The sequence below is a fragment of the Malaclemys terrapin genome, chromosome 2 (assembly GCF_027887155.1).
Source record: "Malaclemys terrapin pileata isolate rMalTer1 chromosome 2, rMalTer1.hap1, whole genome shotgun sequence".
Classification (NCBI taxonomy): Eukaryota; Metazoa; Chordata; order Testudines; family Emydidae; genus Malaclemys; species Malaclemys terrapin.
This window is the reverse complement of record NC_071506.1, coordinates 230,894,742-230,917,417: the sequence shown is the minus strand read 5'-3', so window position 1 is coordinate 230,917,417 and position 22,676 is coordinate 230,894,742. Positions and strand designations below refer to the sequence as shown.

General features: G+C 39.1%; 1 protein-coding gene across 3 annotated transcripts in view; it reads right to left on the bottom strand.

The window, feature by feature from the left end:
- SNX13 (sorting nexin 13) overlaps positions 1-22,676 on the bottom strand; it is a 150,551-nt gene that overhangs the window by 40,587 nt on the left and 87,288 nt on the right. For all 3 annotated transcript variants that reach the window (XM_054020257.1, XM_054020259.1, XM_054020258.1), the window contains 4 exons: positions 14,437-14,541; positions 12,281-12,413; positions 8,516-8,553; positions 2,504-2,573 (listed from right to left, as the gene is read on the bottom strand). In XM_054020257.1, the coding sequence (XP_053876232.1) occupies positions 2,504-2,573; positions 8,516-8,553; positions 12,281-12,413; positions 14,437-14,541 (346 nt within the window). The remainder of the gene's footprint in view (positions 1-2,503; positions 2,574-8,515; positions 8,554-12,280; positions 12,414-14,436; positions 14,542-22,676) is intronic.

The window sequence follows — 22,676 nt, the reverse complement described above, 5'->3', positions numbered from 1 at the left end:
AAGCTATTACCATTTAAGAAGTTCCTCCTTGCTGTCCCCTTCCCTATGCTACTGTGTACACACATTAGAGAGAGCAGTTTACTGGAGGGCCACAAGCTACCTTGGCTACGTGGCCTGAGCTGCACACAGAGGTAGGCCCCTCACTCCCACTACCCACCCTAGCTGGGACACTCCTGCCATTGTTTCTGCCAGGCTTCCCCAGCCATGTGCCAGGCCCACCCAGTCCGCCCCTCCTCCACACATCACAACCAGCCCTCTCCACTCCACATAGGGTGGATGTGCATCTTAACTATTTATCTTCTGGAATTCAGATATTTAAATCTGCATCACCTTCAGCCTTTCCCTCCAAAAATATTTGTTTATATAGGGGCAAGGAGAGGGGCTCAGAGATCCACTGAGAGAAAGGACTATCCAGACCCCAGCTCATAGAGGTGGGGCAAGGAGAACTGCTGATACCCCCAAGAGATTAAGTTCCCCCATATTGAGGCTCACATGTGGGAAGATTGGGAGTGGGGTGGGGGGAGTCAAATCCCCTCTATGTGGGCTAGGGCCTCCAAGATCGTGACACACTCAACGGCAGTCAGAGAGGCTCAGACCACCCCAAGTGATACTGACCCCCAGATCCTGGCACACATGGGAGGGGAATGTCAGGTTGACAAGTGCCCAATCCCTATTCTCCCCAAGCCTCCCCACTCACTCTCACATTCTCACTTCCCAGTGTCCCAACGCCCCCCATAATCCCTCTCTCCTTGCTACACTCTAAATACTTTCCCCCCATTCCCCAAAACTCTTCCACCCCTTCACTTTCCCCTCCCAGCAAATATTTGCATATGTAATTTATTTTTGTTTCAAAAACAGTTTCAGCACCTTCTGAATATCCTGCTTTACTTTGACTACATTTCCTCAAAACAAAAACTTTGATCGAACCAGATGCCTGCTTTAATAATTTAAGATTTCTGCCAATGGTTAGATTTGAACTCTCAGTGCCTGGTTTGATGGTTGGAACGTTCCCCTTTGAGCCATTCAGTACCTGTGACTCAGGCATTAACAAGTTAATTAGCTTTGCTCTCTCTGCATGCACAGCATAATCTTTGTGGTGTGCCACCAAGCACTTATATAGCTGACATGTTCAAGAACCAAACTCTTTGGGTAATAATGTTGTAATTTGATTTTCCCCGAATGGCTAAGTGTGGCATGCACTATGTTGGAGTAACTCAAGTGTTTGGGACGCTGGTGCTATGGAGACCTAGTTTATCTCTATCCGTGCACAAAAAATCATCACTAAAACATGACCACTTTAAGAAAAATTGTTTTTTTCAGGAGGCTGTACCTCAGGAACTCCCTATTCAAATGGCTTCCAAACTGGATCACTGACCAATCCCTGTTCTCCCCATGAGGAAAACAAAATCTCAAGGCAATCTCAGTAACTGTGAGGATTTTAGAGCACTTAGAGAAGTCAAGAGAAGTCTTAGAGAAGTCAAGAGCTGGTGTTCTGGTATACTAAAAGGGGAGTTTCACTAAAGTCTACATAGGCACATAGAAAAACCTCCCAACCCAATAACCAAATCTAAAAGGCATACAAAAATACACACTTGTCATCTCTGGTTTTAAAGATATCTCACTGCAAAAGTTTTAGTATCCATATAGTGAAACCGTCAAATGCACTGAGGGAACTGTTGTCTGCAATAATGGCCAAGAAAGAATAAAATACTAACTGTTTTCCCAATAGCACCCTGATACCAGGCCAAAAATCAAATATTAGTATTGTAATAAGATCAAATGAAGAAACAATGACAATCTTACCGCTGTAGCATAACATGAACAGAAGATATGACGCATTTGATACCACTAAAGAGCAATCCTATTGAACACCTACATTTTAATTGTAACAGCAATTAAACCTTCTTTAATTTTTGAAGAGCTGATATGAGAACCATTCTTAACACTTACTGCAGCATAAGATTTAGCTCATTCTCTAGCTGTGAAAGTCTGTCTCACTTAATCTTTACAGCAAGATTGCTGAAGATGTTATAGTACAAAAGAGAATACTTAAGAACAGGATTTGCTTGACTGAAAAAGAGAACTGCTAGAAGTGGATAAATTAAATTTTAAAATCAAATCAAATCGAGAGTAGTAAGGTACATTAGTCAAGTGAATTAAAATTAATGGATGATCTTCTAATTATTAGTGGTAGAGAGACTTTGAAATGTATGATATGCTGCACAACTAAGTCTCCCATTTTAGTACATTAGGTGCACTGTCTACAATTACAATATGAATTTGATGAGGCTCTGGATTACAATGATTTCATCAGCAACAAACATGAAAACAAATGTTTAAGACACAGAAAGGAAAAAGAGAAAGGATTAGGATTTAAGGGGACCTATAATTAGTTCACTAACATTAGAACATTAGAATTAAAATAAAAAATGTATATTAAATGACAGAAGCTCAAAAACAGAGGAAAAAGAGAAGTAAGCATCACTGCAATAAAATCACTTACCAGTATCTGAAATGTATGCATGTAGTTGTGCTGACTCGTCAGAAGAGACATTTGAAAGGTCATCTAAGGACTGGAGGGAATAAAAAGATCATAGGTATATCCCGCTATTTGGAAAGAGATTTTGCTTATTCATCTACTTATTTAATTTTAAAGCACTTAATTCACAGTTTTGAATGGAACAGTTTTATAAACATAAATAGTATTAAAATTATAAATATTTCCAATATCTGACAACTACAATTTCTGTTTTCATGTTGAGCCCCTATTTAAGAAGTTTCACTTCTACTAATTTCTATTAGATCTTCGCTATCTTTAAAAAAAGAACACCACAAAAAAACAAAAAACCTCACAATTTGATGACTACCACCACTACATTTGTCACACCTTCATCTCTAGCCTTATTCCTGGCCAACAACAACAGATTTAGGTTTTCATCTGATAAGGCTGCGAGTCTGTCATGGAGGCCACAGATTCCATGACTTTCTGGGACCTCCGTAACTTCTGCAGCTTGCTGGTGCGCCTGACTCTAGGTCCAGCTGTACTGCCCCCCCAGAGCTAGCTGTACTGCCCCTGTCCCAGAGCCACCACCCACAAACAACAGCGGGCGCCCTGCAGTACTCAACCCAGCACCAGCGGGTGCCCCGGAGCCCCCCAGAACATCCAAGATTTAGTCATGGGTATACAATACAATCCATGGACAGGTCATGGGGCAGTGAATTTCTGTTTATTGCCCATGACCTGTCCATGACTTTACTAAAAATACCCATTAAATCTTAGCCTTATATCTGATCTACGTGTATCCTCTTTTTATAGAGCATTTGCAAATGCAAAATAATATTATAGACATAGTAGATATTGGTATCAAGAATTAATAAATGTTATATACTGTTGCTTCACATATTGCACTACTCTCTTCCCTGTCAAAATAAGTAAAAAATATTACATAAGTTGATGAACTGGATGAAAGAACTACATCCTTTTAATTGAACTAAGAGTAGACAAAATATTCCTCAGCAAGAGATTTTTGTCCTTATGTCATATGTAGGAGTACACTGTCAGTTGGGTTGATGCCTTGTCTCCCAGTTCACAATCTGTGACCCACAAAAGTGCCCATGTGTATTGGGGTATGCAACCCACAAGGATTAGTAGCTTGGGACCCATCTGGCCTTGCAAGCATTGGGTGAGGCCAGATGGGTCCCAAACTACTAATCAGGCTGCAAACCAGGGAGCTAATTGAGGAGGAATGGGCTCACCTGGGCAGGAACAGGCAGGGCCTGTAGAAAGCCAGGTAGCTAGCAAGAGGGTAGAGATTGGCAGCTAGGGAAGGGCAGTTACTCTCTGGAAAGGGGGAAGAGTGTATGAGTCTGCAGGAAGGCAGGCTGCACACACTCTCTGAGAGGAGGGAGTGGAGAAGCTGGCAAACCCAGAGAAAGGGAGAACCAGTTAAGTAGAAAAAAGCCCAGGGAAACAGCAGCAAGGTCAAAGGCAGTTCAGGCCTAGGCTGCATGTTATCAGGTCCCTGGACTGGAACCCAATGTAGAGGGTGGGCCTGGGTTCCCTTACCAGCCACTGCGTAGTGGCTCAGGGCGCTGGAGACACCAGACAGTTGGTCTGGAAAGATTGTGATTTCCTTAGAAGGGGAAGGAAATAGTGACCTGACTGGAGGACCAAGCCATAGACCTGAAGCGGCAGAACCGAGCGTGTGAGAGGACACATACAGAGAGAAGACGATGGATGAAGAGACTACTGAGGAGGGCGCAGCACAAGACAGAGCTAGTTGTCAGAGCAACCAGCAGGAGGCATCATGAATGGAGAGGGAACCTCATCACACCATGTTTTCATTAAGAACACATTTTACAGCTATTTGATATTATTAATTACCCAGTTAACTTATTTGTTCTTGGACAGATTTCTAATGAACTAGATTTGGGGCTGCAAATTATCTGCAAGTGCAAAAAGTGTGGGGACAATTGTGTTCACAAAAAGAGAAACAAAAAAGAAAACATTTTAAGTTTTAATGTTACTGTATTTTTTAAAAATAGGGAAGACAGAAACAGTACATTAAAGCTATTTACATGTACTGATGTCCAAAGGAGGCAAGGATACCATGTCCAGATTTTCCAATCCCTAACTAATAAATGTGCACATTAGGTGTACATGTGTAAGTGCATATTATTCATCTATACAAACCAATAACCAGTTAAACTTCTGAACAGCTTTATGTGTGCACAGATATCTAGTTTATGTTCACAACTGTATATTTCTAGCTTTGAAACCTGATTCAGTTCCATTAAGCTAATATTTGTGCAATTTTTATAGGCACAAGAGCATACACCTCTGGAAGAGATATAATGTGAAAAAACACCACTACCACCACCAGTGTAAATTCTATATTATGGACCCATTTAGATAATATCTGCATAACAATTTGCAGTACATGCACAATAACTATTTATCAATGGTTCTGTACATCATCTCAAATCATTAGACTATATTTCAATATATCAGGTAAGATTCATCTACAATATAAATCAACTGCAAAAAGTTAAGATACATCAGTATTGTATTTTAAAATTATCTTAAACATAAGGTACAAAAATATACTTTGCTCTAACCATCTAGAATCTAAAACAACTGATTTACAAAAATTAGCTCTTAGGCTGAGATTGTCCTCCAAGTAAGTCTGAAATACATTCTTATGATCAAGTTATAAACTGCTAAAAACGTAGTTTTATAATGGAAATGGTAGCAACCACTTAACGAGATTGGCCATGCTGGGAAGTGCATTGATGAATGAGTAAACCGAACACATTATGGTTACTCTATGATTATTTACCACAATAGGTAAGAAGGTGTGGGGGTGTTGGGTGGGGTTATTTGGGTTTTTTGTTAGAGATATTAGGACATTTAAAATGAGAAATAGTTTTACATAAAAACGTTTTATACAAATTACATTTAGTGAAGCACAAATTAATCCAAATGCAAAAAAATATTTTGTCACCAAGACAGTTAATGTATTGCCGTGAGCTGCAAAATATTGCAAGTCAGCGACCTTAGAAGTAACTTTTTTCCTATTCATAGATTGTTCTGCTTTATGTAACTAAGTGACACAAGGGAGCTGTATTATTTGAGTAGACATATTCCATGCATGGAACTCAGCCAAAAAAAAAAATCCACTAGTATTCAAACACCTGCACAAGCATTGCAAACCAGAAATAGCATTAAATGTTACAAACCTAAGAAAGTAAAAAGTTCCTCCACATATGCAGACCTTTTTTAAAATAGCATATCCCACCACTAACATGTCCTTGACACACTGTGAGCAAATCATTTTTACAATGAGATTATGAAATGTGGTAATCAAAGAGTAAATGATATTTTAAAAGTTTAATATCGAATTCACATACATGCAGATAATACATAATTGTGTAACTATCAAGGTTTTATACCTGCTTTAGTTTGGGGTGGCCGCACTAATTATGGTTGGGGAAGCTATGATTAAGTTATGCAGGTAAGCATCAAGACTAATAAATCCACCATTCCTTACCCCCATCAAATATTCAGGATTTGCCCATATTAATAAAATAATACCACCACTACCACACAGAAAAACTATTGAGGAAATTTTTTTTTTTTTTAAAAGAATCAATGTAGAAATCATAGTTGTGTGAAATTTTATAACCTACACTGTTCATGCTACAGTAAGATTACTTCAGCTGAATTATTTTTCTCTAGTTTTTATTTTATGTGTTTGATGTCTATTATATATAGACCATTTCCTTTTAACAGTTGATTAGTCAGTTTCCCCTGTTTTTGTGTGTTTTACATAACAGATGAGAAGAAAAAGAAAATATGATTGCAAAACCACAAAAATTGGCAGGGGAACTCCAAGATACATGTAGAATGATAAACTACTTTCAATTCATTTTTTAAAACGGACTAGCTGTCAAGTTAATTGTGAGGACTAGTGTTTGTATCCCTCTGCCTTTATAGCCAGGTAACTAGGTTATGATGAATCACACTATAGAGACTCGGAGAGAGTCGAAGAATTCCCTAAAGAACAACCTAAAACATTTGCTAGCCATGAAAAGTAATGCCTTCAAATTCAGATTTCAGACCTTTCCAGACTTGCAGTAAGGGCTGAGCCCCAGTGTATAAGGTTCCCATCTCTTTCCTTGAGAACAGAGATGGGCTTCAAAGGCCTGGTCCACACTAACCCCCCACTTCGAACTAAGGTACGCAATTATTAACGTAGCTGAATTCGAAGTACCTTAGTTCGAACTTACCGCGGGTCCAGACACGGCAGGCAGGCTCCCCCGTCAATGCCACATACTCCTCTCGCCGAGCTGGAGTACCGGCGTCGACGGCGAGCACTTCCGGGATCGATCCCGGATCGATTTATCGCGTCTAGACAAGACGAGATAAATCGATCCCAGAAGATCGATTGCTTACCGCCTGTGGGAATATATCATCCCTACACCAACCGAATGGAAAGTTCCATGAGGAGGTAAGGGTCACGATGGGACACTTGCAAGGTAATAAATCATGGCCTTATGTAAGGCCCCCCTGGTGGTCTAGGAATTATATAAGATGAGGTAAACAAGGTAATAAATCATGGCCTTATGTAAGGCCCCCTGGTGGTCTAGGGATTACATAAGATGAGGTAAACAAGGTAATAAATCATGGCCTTATGTAAGGAACGGTTGAACCAATCGGTGTGGGGCTATACATGTGATAAACACATGATTCTCCTTCTTGTCCAATCGGTAGATGTGTGATTATAGCCTAATTGTGTTATGTAATGTTAAGAAAAACTATAAAAGAAAGCTTGTAATAAACAGAATTGGATTCAGCTTGCAACCACATTGGTCGTGTGCTTTATCCGCTCCGCATGGGACCCCACAACCGCCGGACCCGGAGGTAAGTGTAGACCTACCCAAAGTCACCACACTTACGTACAGAAAACGGTCACAGGAGCACAGCTGAATCTTGCTTGGGCCTCAGCCAGCTGTAATTTAGGGGAACACACCGAGAGGAAAAGGAGGAAGCATACTTGGGCAGGCTGATTTTTTTTTTTAAATGGCTGTGGAATGTGCTTAGGGATTTGGAATGTTAGAATAAGTCCTGTTGGAAAAAATTAGTGGCAAAAGGGCAGGTAAGGGACTCAAAAGTGTATGATAAACAAGTTTATCACATAACTATTACCTTCACATATGTGTTTCAAAGTAGCAGCCATGTTAGTCTGTATCCGCAAAAAGAACAGGAGTACTTGTGGCACCTTAGAGACTAAAAATTTATTTCAGCATAAGCTTTCGTGGGCTGCAGCTTGGAACACATACAAACTTTATGGCTACAAATATTTATTAAAAATTACAGAGGAGTCAAATAATTGAACTGGTTCTTCAGTTCTGATTAACTATTTCAAAACTTTTATTCTAAAGGGAAACTACTGAAATCTGCAAGATTGATATTTATATATTTTGAACAATTATTTGTATTAACTAATGTAAATCAGAATTTAGAATTTCATTTACAAACTTCTAAATTTGTTAAAGCCATATCTTGAAAGCTAATCATCTCTATCAACCTTACAATTTCATAGGTGTATTATTTTTCAAAAAGTTATTCCTTGTAGATTTGCATGGTTTCAAGGTGCTCCATCAATGTAAAAGGTATTTCATTTTCACCTAAGCTCATACCTACTTAAGAAATCATTTAGGAATGAACGTATGTTTCTACATAAATTAAAATAATTGTAGATGAATGTGTCCCATTTCCATGAGAGACAGAATAATAAATTGTACATGTTTTAAAACACAGGGAAAGGGCTGAAAAGTAAATCTGTATTCTGTGGATAAATGAACAGTTTTAGATTTGCTTAATCAGTTCAACAGGAAGGTAGGCTTATGTTTTCAGAAAAGCAACTGCAGTAAAATCAAAACCCTCATGTCTACATACTTTAAACTATTTTATAAAGCTTCTATAATGTTGAAAAAAGCCCAAGGCACTTACCAAATTTATGCTGCTTGTAGGGGACCCATTAAAAGATTCTGCAGGAAAAAAATCAATTTAGAATTCAGAAAATACTTTCTAAACTGTTGCTGCATCTAAGAGTCATGCAATAGAAATAAAATGATCTCAGCTGAAACACAACAAAACATTAAAGAAAAATAAATAATGCGTGACACACACCCAATTCCAAGTGTCTAAGCTCCTAAGGGTTCCAACCACAACATCTAAATGAAAATGTGTGTGCACCTGCAGCTAGAAAAGAACAGAGTATTCATACACTACAGAACAATTTGTGATTTTAGGTTCAGGGTATCACATGGAGTGATCATAGATGCTCAAGCATTAAAAGTGCAAATATGAAAGTAACCTTACGTTTGACTAAAATCTCTATATATTTTACATTAACTATTGAATTTAGTCTCCAAACATAACGTACTAACTTTACTTGGGACAACAGAGCTGCTTTTCTCTACAAACAGTTAGTGCATGACCAGTTGCGTTGTAAAACTACCTTGCACTAGCCTGCTGCATGCTAATTGTCCAATTGGACCTTGCTACTACACACTAAAAGTTCCGTTTTGAAATGGCAGTAGATCAAATGGCAGCAGGCTATGGTAGATTTACACCCCAGCTTATCACTCACTAATTGTTTGTGTAGTCAAGCCCTCAGTGACTTGCAAGGTCTCAAAAGGAAGTCTGTGGTTGAGCCAGGAACCAAACCTTGGTCTCCCATGTTCCAGTCCAGTTCCCTATGCATCTGGCCATCATTCTTACAAGGGTAGCACAAAGCAAGGAAACAGCTTGCTGGGGGGCTGAAGGCTATCCTTTAAGTCCCCAATTTCCAGATCCATTCCTCCCATATGCTCACAAACCCAGGTCAGCTCCCCAGGTACACCATACAACAGCACACAGAAATACTGGCAGGGGTGGGGGATGCAGAGAGAAACTTTGCTCAACTATCCAGTAGTTGCTCAGGACAGATCTACACTTACATGTAGCAGCACAGCTGCACCGCTGTAGCGCTTCAGTGAAGATGCCACTGTGCTGATAGGAGAGCTTCTCCCATCAGCGTAATTACTCCACCTCTGCGAGAGGCAGTAAATATGTCTCCCAATGATATAGCGCTGTCTACGCTGGGGGTTAGGTTGGTATAATTTCATCGCTTCTGGGTGTGGATTTTTCACAACACTGAGCAACATAATTATACCAATGTAAGTTTGTAGTGTAGACCTGACCTCAGAATTCCTCTTCCCTTTTCATCCTTTACCTGTCACCCAACATAAAGCACCACCTTCCCCCTCTTCATACATAAAGCCCAAATTCCCCCATTCCTCACTTACCTGCCATCCCCTCTCCCCCCACACACACACACACCTCTCTATAGCCACCCTTTGGCATACACATTTGTGGTTGGTTATATGTTAGAAGTGTAAGGGATTTTATCATGAACATAAATAGCCAAACGCACTTGGATTCGTGTGATGTTTGGTTGTTATGGCATGTGTTTGAAAGTTGCATTAACCTGCTATTTATTTCATGTAAAAACTATGTTTGCTTAAAGTTTCTCAGTGCACATCCCACCAACAAAGGATTTTGTTTGGGGCTAGCATACACACAAAGGAAGTCCCACACTCATGTCTACAAGGAAATGTTAGCTCTTCTTTACTTTGTTATTCTTGCCTCATCATAAAAGGACAAAAAAGCCACCTTGTTTGTACCATGAGAAAGCCACGAATTGGCTTTCATTATGAAATATCTGGACAAATGGTCGGCTAGCAGCAAAAACCAAACATGGAATGTGATTCAATGAATGCCAAAACAATATCAGGACATCAGTTAAAGGAAATTTCTGTAATCTATTCATCATTCTAGAGCCTACAAAGAAACAAAGATTTTAAAATAAAGAATTTTATTCTGGAACCATAGAAAAAATGGTATTGTCCAATTTCTCTCATGAATGGAACTAAGATGTGGTAATCAATTTTATCACTAATTTTTATTAATACAAAATAATGAGAAATATCAAAATAAAGAGAATAAATGCTAGCAAAACTGCATTCAGTATCAAATTTGGAGATAACGTAGTTCCTTGTTTATAAGGCACTGTGAGACAACACCTAGAACACTACATTCATTCATGGAGCATTTCAATAATAGAGAGATGTCCACAAACGGAAGAGAATTCTGAGGAAACAAAATTATTAATGGAACAGAGTCACTAATATGAATTGTAAGAACTAGATTGTGAAGCTGGGTCAAATAACTAAAAAGGATATAATAAACATGAAAACTCTAAATCACAATAATGGGTAGATATAAAGGTATGTCAAATAGTTTGGGGATGAAGCAGAAAAGTTGACAGAATACCCTGGGTTGTGTTTCACTGACACGACCTTCTCAAAGACAATCGGGAAAGCCCCGTCAACTGAGCTATTTAAACATTGGACAATATATTGTAGTGAAAAATTATTTTGGCAGAAGTATAAATGATGACATCAAACAGGTCTCCAATTTATTCTTCTATAGATGTTGCTAGAGAACACCACTAGAGGGCATAAAAGTACACAATAATTATATCTTTCATCTTCAGCTGTTTCTCTACTTTGTTTATATGTATATACATTTTAGCATCTAGATTGTTTTTTTTTTAAAAGCCTCCATTATATTGGTAAGGATCAATTGTGATATAAGTTTAGTTATCCTCAAACCCTGTATCATTTTGTATAAGTCATAAGAGAAAAACGGGGCTAAATCTGTATAATCTAGAAAAAGACAACTCAGGAAACAGGATCATAGTCTGAGATAAAAATATAAAATAAAAAAGGGAGCTATTCCCAGGCCAGATGATACAGAGATTAGGAACAATGGCCCGAAGCTATAAAAACCAAGGTTTTAACTAGTTATTGAATTAAGACCTTTATTCCTCAATGGAATCTAGCACTTTCTCTTTAGAAGTGGCTATAGTAGTGATCATTTTTAAAATTTTAGAGAGCCTTCAGAACACTCATCTCATGCATTTTCATTTTATACTCACAAATAAGTGGTACACACATAATGCATGTGTACTCATGTGCACAACAGTGTACACACTTTCATAAAATGAGCCATATTGCTTAATATGTCAGGACATAATGACATCACAATAGAGATTACATTTGGAAGTGAGTTGGCAAACTTCATCACTTCCCTTCATGCAACGTATCTGGAGAAAATCTGAGTTAAAGCTATATATTTATTTTACTCAGTGCCTCTAGTGGGAAAGTTTTCACTCCGCTTTATATAAAATCAGCTAAATCAGGAATCTAAATATAAAAATCTCAAGTTTCAGTTCATCACAAGGATTAGTGATAAAGATAGCTATTAAATATATACCAATAACTGGATTACAATTTATCTAGAAGTTTAGCATCTGTGACATACCGTATACATTTAATTTAATAAAATGAATCTAAATACTGTTTAACATCAGTTAGTAAAGTTAAATAAAATGTGTAACTCTTTCAGAACTCCACATATAGTAGGAATGCTTGTTTTTCTCTTCTATTCTATCAATAAAAAAACAAGTCCAAGAGAATGAGCTTTAACTAGTTCTAAAATCTTGAAGGACATGGTGACCATGTAGAACGGAATGTGGGAAGGAAATACAGCAAACCAATATACATTTATCATTTGAAAAGTCAGACTGAAAATTCTGATTGCTTGACTGCTTAATATTTAAGTGGAAATACAAGGCTAAAAAGGAAAAGTAATTGTTCATGACCTTACCTCCTTCCCCATCATCTGATCCTCTGAAACTAGGATCCTTCAGCATATCCAGTTCAGCTAACATGCGCACATACAGAGCATTTTGTTTGAATGAAGGGTAAAATCTTTCATCCCGCAGCATCAAGTCATACACCTTATTGATTTAAAATACCAAGATTACCAAAGCTAATAGTTAACATAAGTTTCTAAACACACATTTTTATTAAAATGTGCATGACAAATTGTTTATGTGAACACATCATCTCTCACACGCACTCCCTTTTTGGGGGTTTTCTTTAAATCCTGTTGCTGTATTATACAAATGCTTTGGTTCACATGAAGCACAGTTAACAATGCACTTTTAAAACAAGGTGTGATATTACTGGTTCTAATAATATTGCCCTTTGAAAGTATAGAGAATATCTGCTCAACCAGACAAAATCTTGCTTACCAGTAAAAAGATTAAAAAATGTCTCCCCCTTTGTTGTAGATAGATTTTACCTTTTTTCACACCTAAAAGCACCCTAATATTTTAACAGCATTTCTGGAAGTTATTCATTGCAATAGCAACATACACCTCTACCTCAATACAACGCTGTCCTCGGGAGCCAAAAAAAAATATCTTACCACGTTATAGGTGAAACCACGTTATATCAAACTTGCTTTGATCTGCTGTAGTGTGCAGCCCCGCCCCGCCGGAGCACTGCTTTACCGCGTTATATCAGAATTCGTGTTATATCGGGATAGAGGTGTACTTGCAAAAAAACTTGCCTAAAAATTTCCTAGCTCAGGAACAAAAATATACTAACCCATCCTTACCTTGATGATATTATTAAAAGTAGTGGGACTTAAGCACATGTTTAAATGGGTCCTCAATAAGGATGCTTTCCTAAACTGGAGCTTTAACACACAGATATCAATATCACCCTAATTATAACAATGCCAAAAAATTACTATCATATGTACATCTTTTTTCCCCACTTGTTTTTAAAACAATGAACTAGTTATGAGGTCTGTGTACTGGAACTGTAAAACAGCATAGGATGACTAATCTAAAATTGAAGAAAAGTTTGATTGTTGCCAATAAATCTGGTAGAAGGGTGGGGGGGAGGTAAGGAGGGAATAAAAATCTATGATTTTTTTAATTTAAATTAAATTACAGACTTATTTAACCAAATAAAGTTATTCAAAATTAAATTTGAATTTGATAGCCTATATTAAGGCCTAAATTTATTATAATCTATTAAAATCATTTAAATTAAATACAAAAATAAGTATTAATCAGTATGTTTGCCACCCAGTTGTAAAGAATGTCAAACCCCTGAACAGGTGGAAGTCACTAGTTAAGCACCTGGAACCAGCCTTTAATGAAGGGCTAAACCAGCTTTTGACAGCCCTAGTTTCTTCTGCAGGGGTAGAAAGAATATTTTCTTCATGTCAGATTATTCAACTACTTCAGTTCAATGACTAATCCATTCAAAGTTAAGAAACCAATTGGGATTTGAAAAAGCAGGAATGCTTGTTTTCTTCTTCTATTCTATGAATAAAAAACTAGGTCCAAGAGGATGAAGCTAACCCAGTTCTAAAATCTTGAAGGACATGGTGACCAGAAACAATCAGTTCAATTCACTAACTACAGATAATATTTCCTTTAATATATCAGTTTTTGATCAACTTTTATGTATCCAGCATATTTAAGGTAGCTTTATTTAATTCTTCAAATTAAAATGCTGTTTTGACAAAACCACAGGAAATAGAATTTATTAATAAAAATGAATCATTCACCATTTTCTAACAATAAAAAAAGTCAAAATTAAGAATTTGAATAAATGTGAGTCAAGCTACATAGCTATTTAAATGAGTATAGATATATTATATCTTTCTGGTTAGTACCAAGTACCACCAAGTTTAGTGTGAAGGCTATATTCAATTGCAAGTCCATATGTTTTAATGGTTATCACAAATAAGAAACAAGGTGGTTTTTTGTTGTTTTCATCTTAACTAAAAAATACAAATGCAAAACATGACTAACATCAACTATTTAAATCAAGGTTTCCTGCTTGCTGATTTAAATCATTATTAAATTCAGTTATTTAAATCATTTTGATTTAAATCAATCCACTTTGCTGTAATGAGTCTCAATAATTCCTGTTAAATAAAGAGTGAATATGTTATACCTTTCTCTGAATGTCATCGAAGATTTCAGGTGTTGGTTCCTCATGGTTCAATGTTTCTGCCAGTTTTGCTACCAAGGAGTCATCAATATTAACTCTTGGAGATGCCTGTCACAGAGATCTAAATCAATGTGTGTAGGGTTTAACTTAAAAAAAAACCACCACCACTCCATTTGAAAAAATTAAACCCCAGCCTTAATACAAAATAGGGCTATAAATAAGAAACACACAAAGTAATAACTCTGCAACAGTTATTGAAATCAAACCTAAAAATGCCGTGTGCATACAGCTGCTATTAAGTTAACGAGAAGTATATGAATCAAGGGGATCACAAAGAGGAGTTTGAGAGGGAGGTCTGTGGGAGGAAGATGGAATATAATCGCTATGGTTAGGAAGGGCTGCATCGCCAGTGCCAACGCTGCTCCTGTCTCCTCCACCTGTGCCTGTACCCAGACAGACAGCCTAACCATTGATGCCTCTACTTAGATCCTGGTGTGGATTTGCAGAGACTGTGGCCTGCATTTCCCACTCTCAGAAAGTCAAACTGGGGGGGGAACCATCCAGTGTGAAAGGTGCCTGCTGGTGGAATCTCTCAGGAAGCAGGAGAGCTACATTAGGAGGTGGCTAGGCTGAGGAGCATTCGTGCCCATGAGCAATTCCTTGAGAGTAGTCATATGGAGACATCCAAGGCTGAGGAAGCTGCCAGTGTCCTCCCTGTGACAGAGCCATATCCTCCTCACCTGGTGGTGTGACAGCAGTCCTCTGTAGCTGGTTACCTCTGGCAGCAGGGAGTGCTCCACCCCAACTACCAACCCACCCACCATGGTGATGGGAAACCATTATGGTGCCCTGGCAATGAGCAATGAGGAATCACCCCCGAAAGATTGAAGAGGAAAGCCATGTACCCCAAGGCTGGGAGGATTGCAGCCACCATTCCCAGGGCAAACGTAGGGTAGTGATGGTTAGTGACTCTCTTCTGAGGGGGACGGAGGCACCCATCTGTCACCCTGACATAGCAGCCCAGGAGGCATGCTGCCTGCCAGGGGCCTGTATCCGAGACGTTACAGAGGGATTGTCGAGGATCATCCGGCCCTCTGACTAGAACCCCATGCTACTCATCCATGTGAACACTAATGATACTGCAAGGTACGACCCTCTGCAGATCAGGAGTGACTACAGGGCTCTGGGACTAAGAGTGAAGGAGTAGGGAGCACAGGGGTGTTCTCTTCGATCTTTCTGGTCAAGGGTAGGGGCCCAGGCAGAGGCAGATGCATCCTAGAGTTGAATGCCTGGCAGCATGGATGGTGTTGCCAGGAGGGCTTCGGCTTCCTTGACCACGGGATGCTGTTCCAGGAAGAAGGACTGCTAAGCAGAGATGGGGTCCGCCTATCAAGAAAGGCAAGAGCATATTTGGATACAGACTGTCTAACCCAGTGAGGAGAGCTTTAAACTAGGTTTGAAGGGGGCAGGTGACCAAAGCCCACAGGCAAGTTAAAAACATGGAGACTTGGGAGAAGGGTCGTATTTGGGGGGAGCATAGGCTGTTATAGCAGGGATAAGGTGGAAGCAAGACAGAACTGAGGGGCGGGAGAGAAATCAAATCAGTATCTTAAAGGTCTCTATACTAATGCGAGAAGTATGGGGAATAAGCAGGAAGAACTTGAAATGCTAGTAAATAAACACAACTATGACATAGTTGGCATCTGACTTGGTGGGAGAATACTCATGACTGAAATATTGGTATAGAAGGGTACAGCTTGCTCAGGAAGGACAGGTAGGGGAAAAAAAGGGAGGAGATGTTGCCTTATATATCAAAAATGTACACAATCAGATTGAGGTTGAGACGGAAAGAGGAGACAAACTGGTTGAAACCTCTGGGTAAGAATAAAAGGGGAAAAAGCAAGGGTGATGTCATGGCAGGGGTCTACTACAGATCACCTAGCCAGTATGAAGAGGTAGATGAGGCTTTTTTTAAGCTAGCAAAATCATCTAAAACACAGGACTTGGTGGTAATGGGGAACTTCAAGTACCCAGATATCTGTTGGGAAAAATCACACAGCAGGGTACAGATTATCCAACAGGTTCTTGGAATGTATTGGAGACAATTTTTTATTTCAGAAGGTAGAGAAAGCTAATAGGGGAGAGGCTGTTCTAGGTTCAAAATAAAGACAATGGATTTTAGGAAGGCAGACATTAGCAAACTCAGGGAGTTGGTAGGTAAGATCCCCTTGAAAAACAAGTTTAAGGGGAAAAAACAATTGAAGACAGTTGGCAGTTTTTCCAAAGAAACATTATTAAGGGCACAAGAGCAAACTATCCCACTGTGTAGGAAAGATAGGAAGTATGGCAAGAGACCACTTTGTCTTAACCAGGAGACCTTCAATGATCTTTTAAAAAAAAAAAAAAAAAAAAAAAATCCTACAAAAAGTGGAAACTAAGGTCAAATTACAAAGGATGAATATAAACAAATAACTCACGTATGTAGGGACAAAATTAGAAAGGCCAAGGCACAAAACGAGATCAAACTAGCTAGAGAAATAAAGGGTAACGAGAAATAAAGGGTAACAAGAAAACACTACAAATACATTAGAAGCAAGAGGAAGACCAAGGACAGAGTAGGCCCATTACTCAATGAAGGAGGGAAAACAAGAACAGAAAATGTGGAAATGGCAGAGGTGCATAATGACTTCATTTCAGTTTTCACTAAGAAGATTGGTGGAGATTGGACATCTAAACAAAGTGAATGCCAGTGAAAATGAGCTAGGATCAGTGGCTAAAATAGGGGGGAAAGTTAAAAATTACTTTAACAAGTTAGATATCTGCAAGTTGCCAGGCCCTGATGAAATGCATCCTAGAATACTCAAGGAGCTGACTGAGGAGATATCTGAGCCATTAGCGATTATCTTTTAAAAGTCATGGAAGACAGGAGAGATTCCAGAAGACTGGAAAAGGGCAAATATAGTGCCAATCTATAAAAAGGGAAATAAGGACAACCCAGGGAATTACAGACCTGTCAGCTTAACTTCTGTACCCGGAAAGATGATGGAGCAAATAATTAAGAAATCAATTTGCAAACACCTAGAAGATAATAAGAAGATTAAGTAACAGCACGAATTTGTCAAGAAAAAATTGTGTCAAACCAACCGGATAGCTTTCTTTGACAGGGTAACAAGCCTTGTGGATGGGGGGGAAGTAGTAGATGTGGTATATCTTGACTTTAATAAAGCTTTTGATACAGTCTTCCTAACTGTCAGGGTGGTTAAGCACTGGAATAAATTGCCTAGAGAGGTTGTGAAATCTCCCTCATTGGAGATTTTTAAGAGCAGGTAGGACAAACACCTTTCAGGGATGGTCTACATAATACTTAGTCCTGCCATGAGTGCAGGGGACTGGACTAGATGACCTCTTGACGTCTCTTCCAGTCCTATGAGTCTATGATTCTAAGGGGGAGAACAGACCGTTCAAATTCCTCTCAATATCTTCATTCATGTATCGTGAAATTTTCTGAATTATTATCCAGTATTAAATGTGGAAAATCGTCTCAAGAATACATTTGAGTGCTTTCAAACTGTTTTTGTAAAAAGTAAAGTAATACTAAGGCATACTTTAAAAAAAATTTAAATAATACATATTTGTTTTCATGTGTTTTGTGAATTTGCTGTTTGTGAAATATCCCAGTTGGAGGATACAGGAAACTGAAGTCTTCTTAATAATTATTGTACAACATGGTCAACAAGAATATAAATATACTCCATAGAGAAAATGTGTCTCACCTCTGAAGGAACCCAGGAGAAAGACTACCAGTCTCCAAGTTAATTCAATAGTTGATTTCTACATAGAACGGTTCTAATTATGACAGAGGTATTTTTTGTGTGTATCCAACCTGGACTACAGCTACCAAACCGTATCTGCTCACCAATCAGCTTCAAAAGACAACAATTTCTGGTCAACGTCAATACCAACCTGGTATGTATTTAAAACAAGTGAAAGACTCATCATATAACTGAAGGGAAAATGTGCTGATAAAGAAATATTACATAAAAGATTTGGATAGAAATTTGTTGAAGACATCTGTGTGAGACAGGGTGAGTGAATTTTAGAAGCACATAAGAAGAGTTTACTCATAGAATCATAGGACTGGAAGGGACCTTGAGAGGTCATCTAGCATTCATGGCAGGACTAAGTATTATCTAGATCATTCTTGACAGGTATTTGTCTAACCTGCTGTGATAAATGAAGGGAAGGGGGGAGCTTTTATGGACACCCAGCCAGCCAGCTAGCTAGCTATAAAGTCCCTCTTGGTGGCTGTTCTTGGCTTGCTTTACCTGTAAAGGGTTAACAAAGACCCCCAAGGTAAAGGAAATGGAGTGGGCACCTGACCAAAAGAGCCAATGGGAGGGCTAGAACTTTTTAAAATTGGGAAAAAACTTCCCTTTGTCTGGGTTTTGTGGTGCTCCGGAGAGCAGCAATGGTGTAAACAGCTTTAAGCCCGGTATGATTATAGATTATCGATTCATACCTCGAACCTACTTACCTGAAGCCTCAGATATGTAAGTAAACTAGGGAATGTCTAGAAAGACACGAGTAGGGTTATTTCTTATTGGCTTATGGAATCCTCTGTGCTAAACCCAGATGCTTTTGTTTGCTTGTAACCGTTAAGTTGAACCCCAAGAAAGCTATTTTGGGTGCTTGATTTTTGGAACTGCTCTTTTAAAAGCTAGCAAAAGCCTAAGTTCCAGATATATTTTTCTTTCTTATTGTTTTTAATAAAATTTACCTTTTTTGAGAACAGGATTGGATTTTTGGTGTCCTAAGAGATTTGTGCATATGTTATTTAATTAGCTGGTGGCAACAGCTAATTTCCTTTGTTTTCTTTCTCAGCTCTTCCCTGGAGCGGGGGTGAAAGGGCTTGAGGGTACCCCACAGAAAGGAATTCCCAAGTGCGTCTTCCTGGGTTCCAAAAGGGGTTTTGCATTTGGGTGGTGGCAGCATTTATCAAGCCAAGAGAGAAGCTGTAGCCTTGGGAGTTTAATACAAGCCTGGAGTGGCAAATATTAATTTTTAAAATCCTTGTGGGCCCCCACTTTCAGCACTCGAAGTGCCAGGGTGGAGAATCAGCCTTGACACCTACTCTTAAAAATCTCCAGTGATGGAGATTCCACAACCTCCCTAGGCAATTTATTCCAGTGCTTAACCACCTGGACAGTTAGGAAGTTTTTCCTAATGTCCAACCTAAACCTTCTTTGCTGCAATTTAAGCCCATTTCTTCTTGTCCTATCCTCAGAGGTTAACAACAATTTTTCTCCCTCCTCCTTGTAACAACCTTTTACATACTTGAAAACTGTTATCGTGCCCCTTCTCAGTCTTCTCTTTTCCGGACTAAACAAACCCAGTTTTTCCAATCTTCCCACATAGGTCGTGTTTTCTAGACCTTTAAACATTTTTGTTGCTCTCTCTCCAATTTGTCTACATCTTTTCTGAAATGTGGTGCCCAGAATTGGATACAATACTCCAGTTGAAGCCTAATCAGCGCAGAGTAGAGCGGAAGAATTACTTCTCCTGTCTTGCTTACAACACTCCTGCTAATATATCCCAGAATGATGTTCGCTTTTCTTGCAATAGTGTTACACTGTTGACTCTCATTTAGCTTGTGGTCCACTACGATCCCCAGATCTCTTTCCTCAGTACTCCTTCCTAGGCAGTCATTTCCCATTTTGTATGTGTGCAACTGACTGTTCCTTCCTAAGTGGAGTGCTTTGCATTTATCCTTATTGAATTTCATTCTATTTACTTCAGACCATTTCTCCAGATTATTCTGAATTATAATCCTATCCTCCAAAGCACTTGCAACCCCTCCCAGCTTGGTATCGTCCGCAAACTTTATAGGTTTCAGAGTAACAGCCGTGTTAGTCTGTATCCGCAAAAAGAAGAACAGGAGTACTTGTGGCACCTTAGAGACTAACAAATTTATTAGAGCATAAGCTTTCGTGGACTACAGCCCACTTCTTCGGATGCATATAGAATGGAACATATAATGAGGAGATATATATACACACATACAGAGAGAGCATAAACAGGTGGGAGTTGTCTTACCAACTCTGAGAGGCCAATTATTGGCCTCTCAGAGTTGGTAAGACAACTCCCACCTGTTTATGCTCTCTCTGTATGTGTGTATATATATCTCCTCATTATATGTTCCATTCTATATGCATCCGAAGAAGTGGGCTGTAGTCCACGAAAGCTTATGCTCTAATAAATTTGTTAAACTTTATAGGTGTACTCTCTATGCCATTATCTAAATCATTGACGAAGATATTGAATAGAACCAGACCGAGAACTGATCCCTGTGGGACCCACTCATTATGCCCTTCCACCATGACGGTGGACCACTGATGATTACTCTCTGGGAATAGTTTTCCAGCCCGTTTTGCACCCACCTTATAGTATCTCCATCTAGTTTGCATTTCCCTAGTTTGTTTATGAGAAGGTCATGTGAGACAATATCAAAGCTTAACTAAAGTCAAGATATACCACGTCTACTGCTTCCCCCCATCCACAAAGCTTGTTACCCTGTCAAAGAAAGCTATCAGATTGGTTTGACATGATTTGTTCTTGAGAAATCCATGCTGATGGTTACTTATCACCGTATTATATTTTAGATGTTTACAAATTGATTTCTTAATTATTTGCTCCATTATCTGTCTGGGTACAGAAAGATAATTGTGCAGTAACTGGTTCTTCAAGATGTGTCCTTCTCCCTCCCTCAATGGGTGCTCCACATTAGGTGCCCAGGTCCCTCAAGCCCTTGATTGGAGATTTTCTGTTAGCAATGTCCATTCAGTCCATGCATGCAGTATACACAACCTCATGCCGCACTCCAAGGGTATATAGGCAGCGTGGGTGAACCACCCTCAGGTCCTTCTCTATCTGAACATCCAACAAGAACAGGCCAAAGCAGAGGGGAAAGAGGTTGGGTAGTGGAGCACCCACAAGGTCAATCATCTTGAAGAACCAGAGTTACACTACAAAGAGAGTAACCTTTTCTTCTTCAAGTAGAAGACCTATGGGTGCTCCATTTCAGGTGATTCCTGAGCTGTATCCTCACAGAGATATATCTGCATATCTCAGACACAGAAATGTTTGAGAGTAAAACTGTGGAAGTTGCGTTCGATCTTTCTGTGATGCAGACAAAATTTAGGTGATTTTTTGGTCCTATCCCGATAAAAAGCCAAAGCGCAGGCTACATCTAATGTATGAAGGGATGTCTCCTGCTGAGATTTATGTGGTTTAGGAAAAAAATAATAGTAGATTAATAGACTGGTTAAGATGGAAATCAAACAGCACCTTAAGAACGAACTTTGGAAAGGTCATAGGGAGACGTTGTCCTTGAATAATACAAGTGGGCTGTCTGCCATCAAGGCTCCAATTTCTCCAACCCTGCGAGCTGACGTGATAGCTTCTGGGAAGGGTGTCTTCAAATATACGTGAAGCAAGGAGTAGGTTGACATAGGTTAAAACGGAGGCTCCATAATGTATCTAAGTACCAGGCTGAGATCAAGTCAGTAGTATCCTTAACCTGAGGGTAAAGATTCCCCAGATTCTTAATAAGTCTCAAGAACATAGGGTGATCAAAAATAGAAAACCCCTCTAGTGGGGAATGAAATGCTGATATTGTGCAAGATGAACTTAATAGAGCTGATAAACCTGGTTGTCTTTAACTCCAGCAGATAATCCAAGATGGCTGAGAGCAGAGACGATTCAGGGATATGGTGGTGATGGTGACATCCGTGGTTGAACCTTTTCCATTTCTGAAAGTAAGTAATTCAAGTTGACTCCCTTCTAATGTTTAGTAATACTAGTTCTACTCCTGTCGACCAGGTGGATTCTATTCCCGTGAACCTTCTAGGAACCATGCTTGGAGATGGAGGACTCCTTCCTAATCTTGTTCATCGTTCTTAGAATTAGTGGTGTTGGAGGGAATGTAGAACAGGCCCTTTATCCAAAGAAGGAAAAATGCTTCTCCCAAAGAGAGGCAAATCCATGCCTTCTATTGTAAAAGGGGCACTTCCTGTTGTTGGATGTGGTGAATAAGTCACCTGTGGAAGTCCCCACTTCTGGATATCCCAAGAAGGATTTGAGAGTCCAACTCCCATACATAGTGCTGAGAGAAGCATCTGCTGAGCATATTGTCAGAGACATTCTGGATTCCAGGAAGGTAAATGGATGATATCTGAATCTGATGG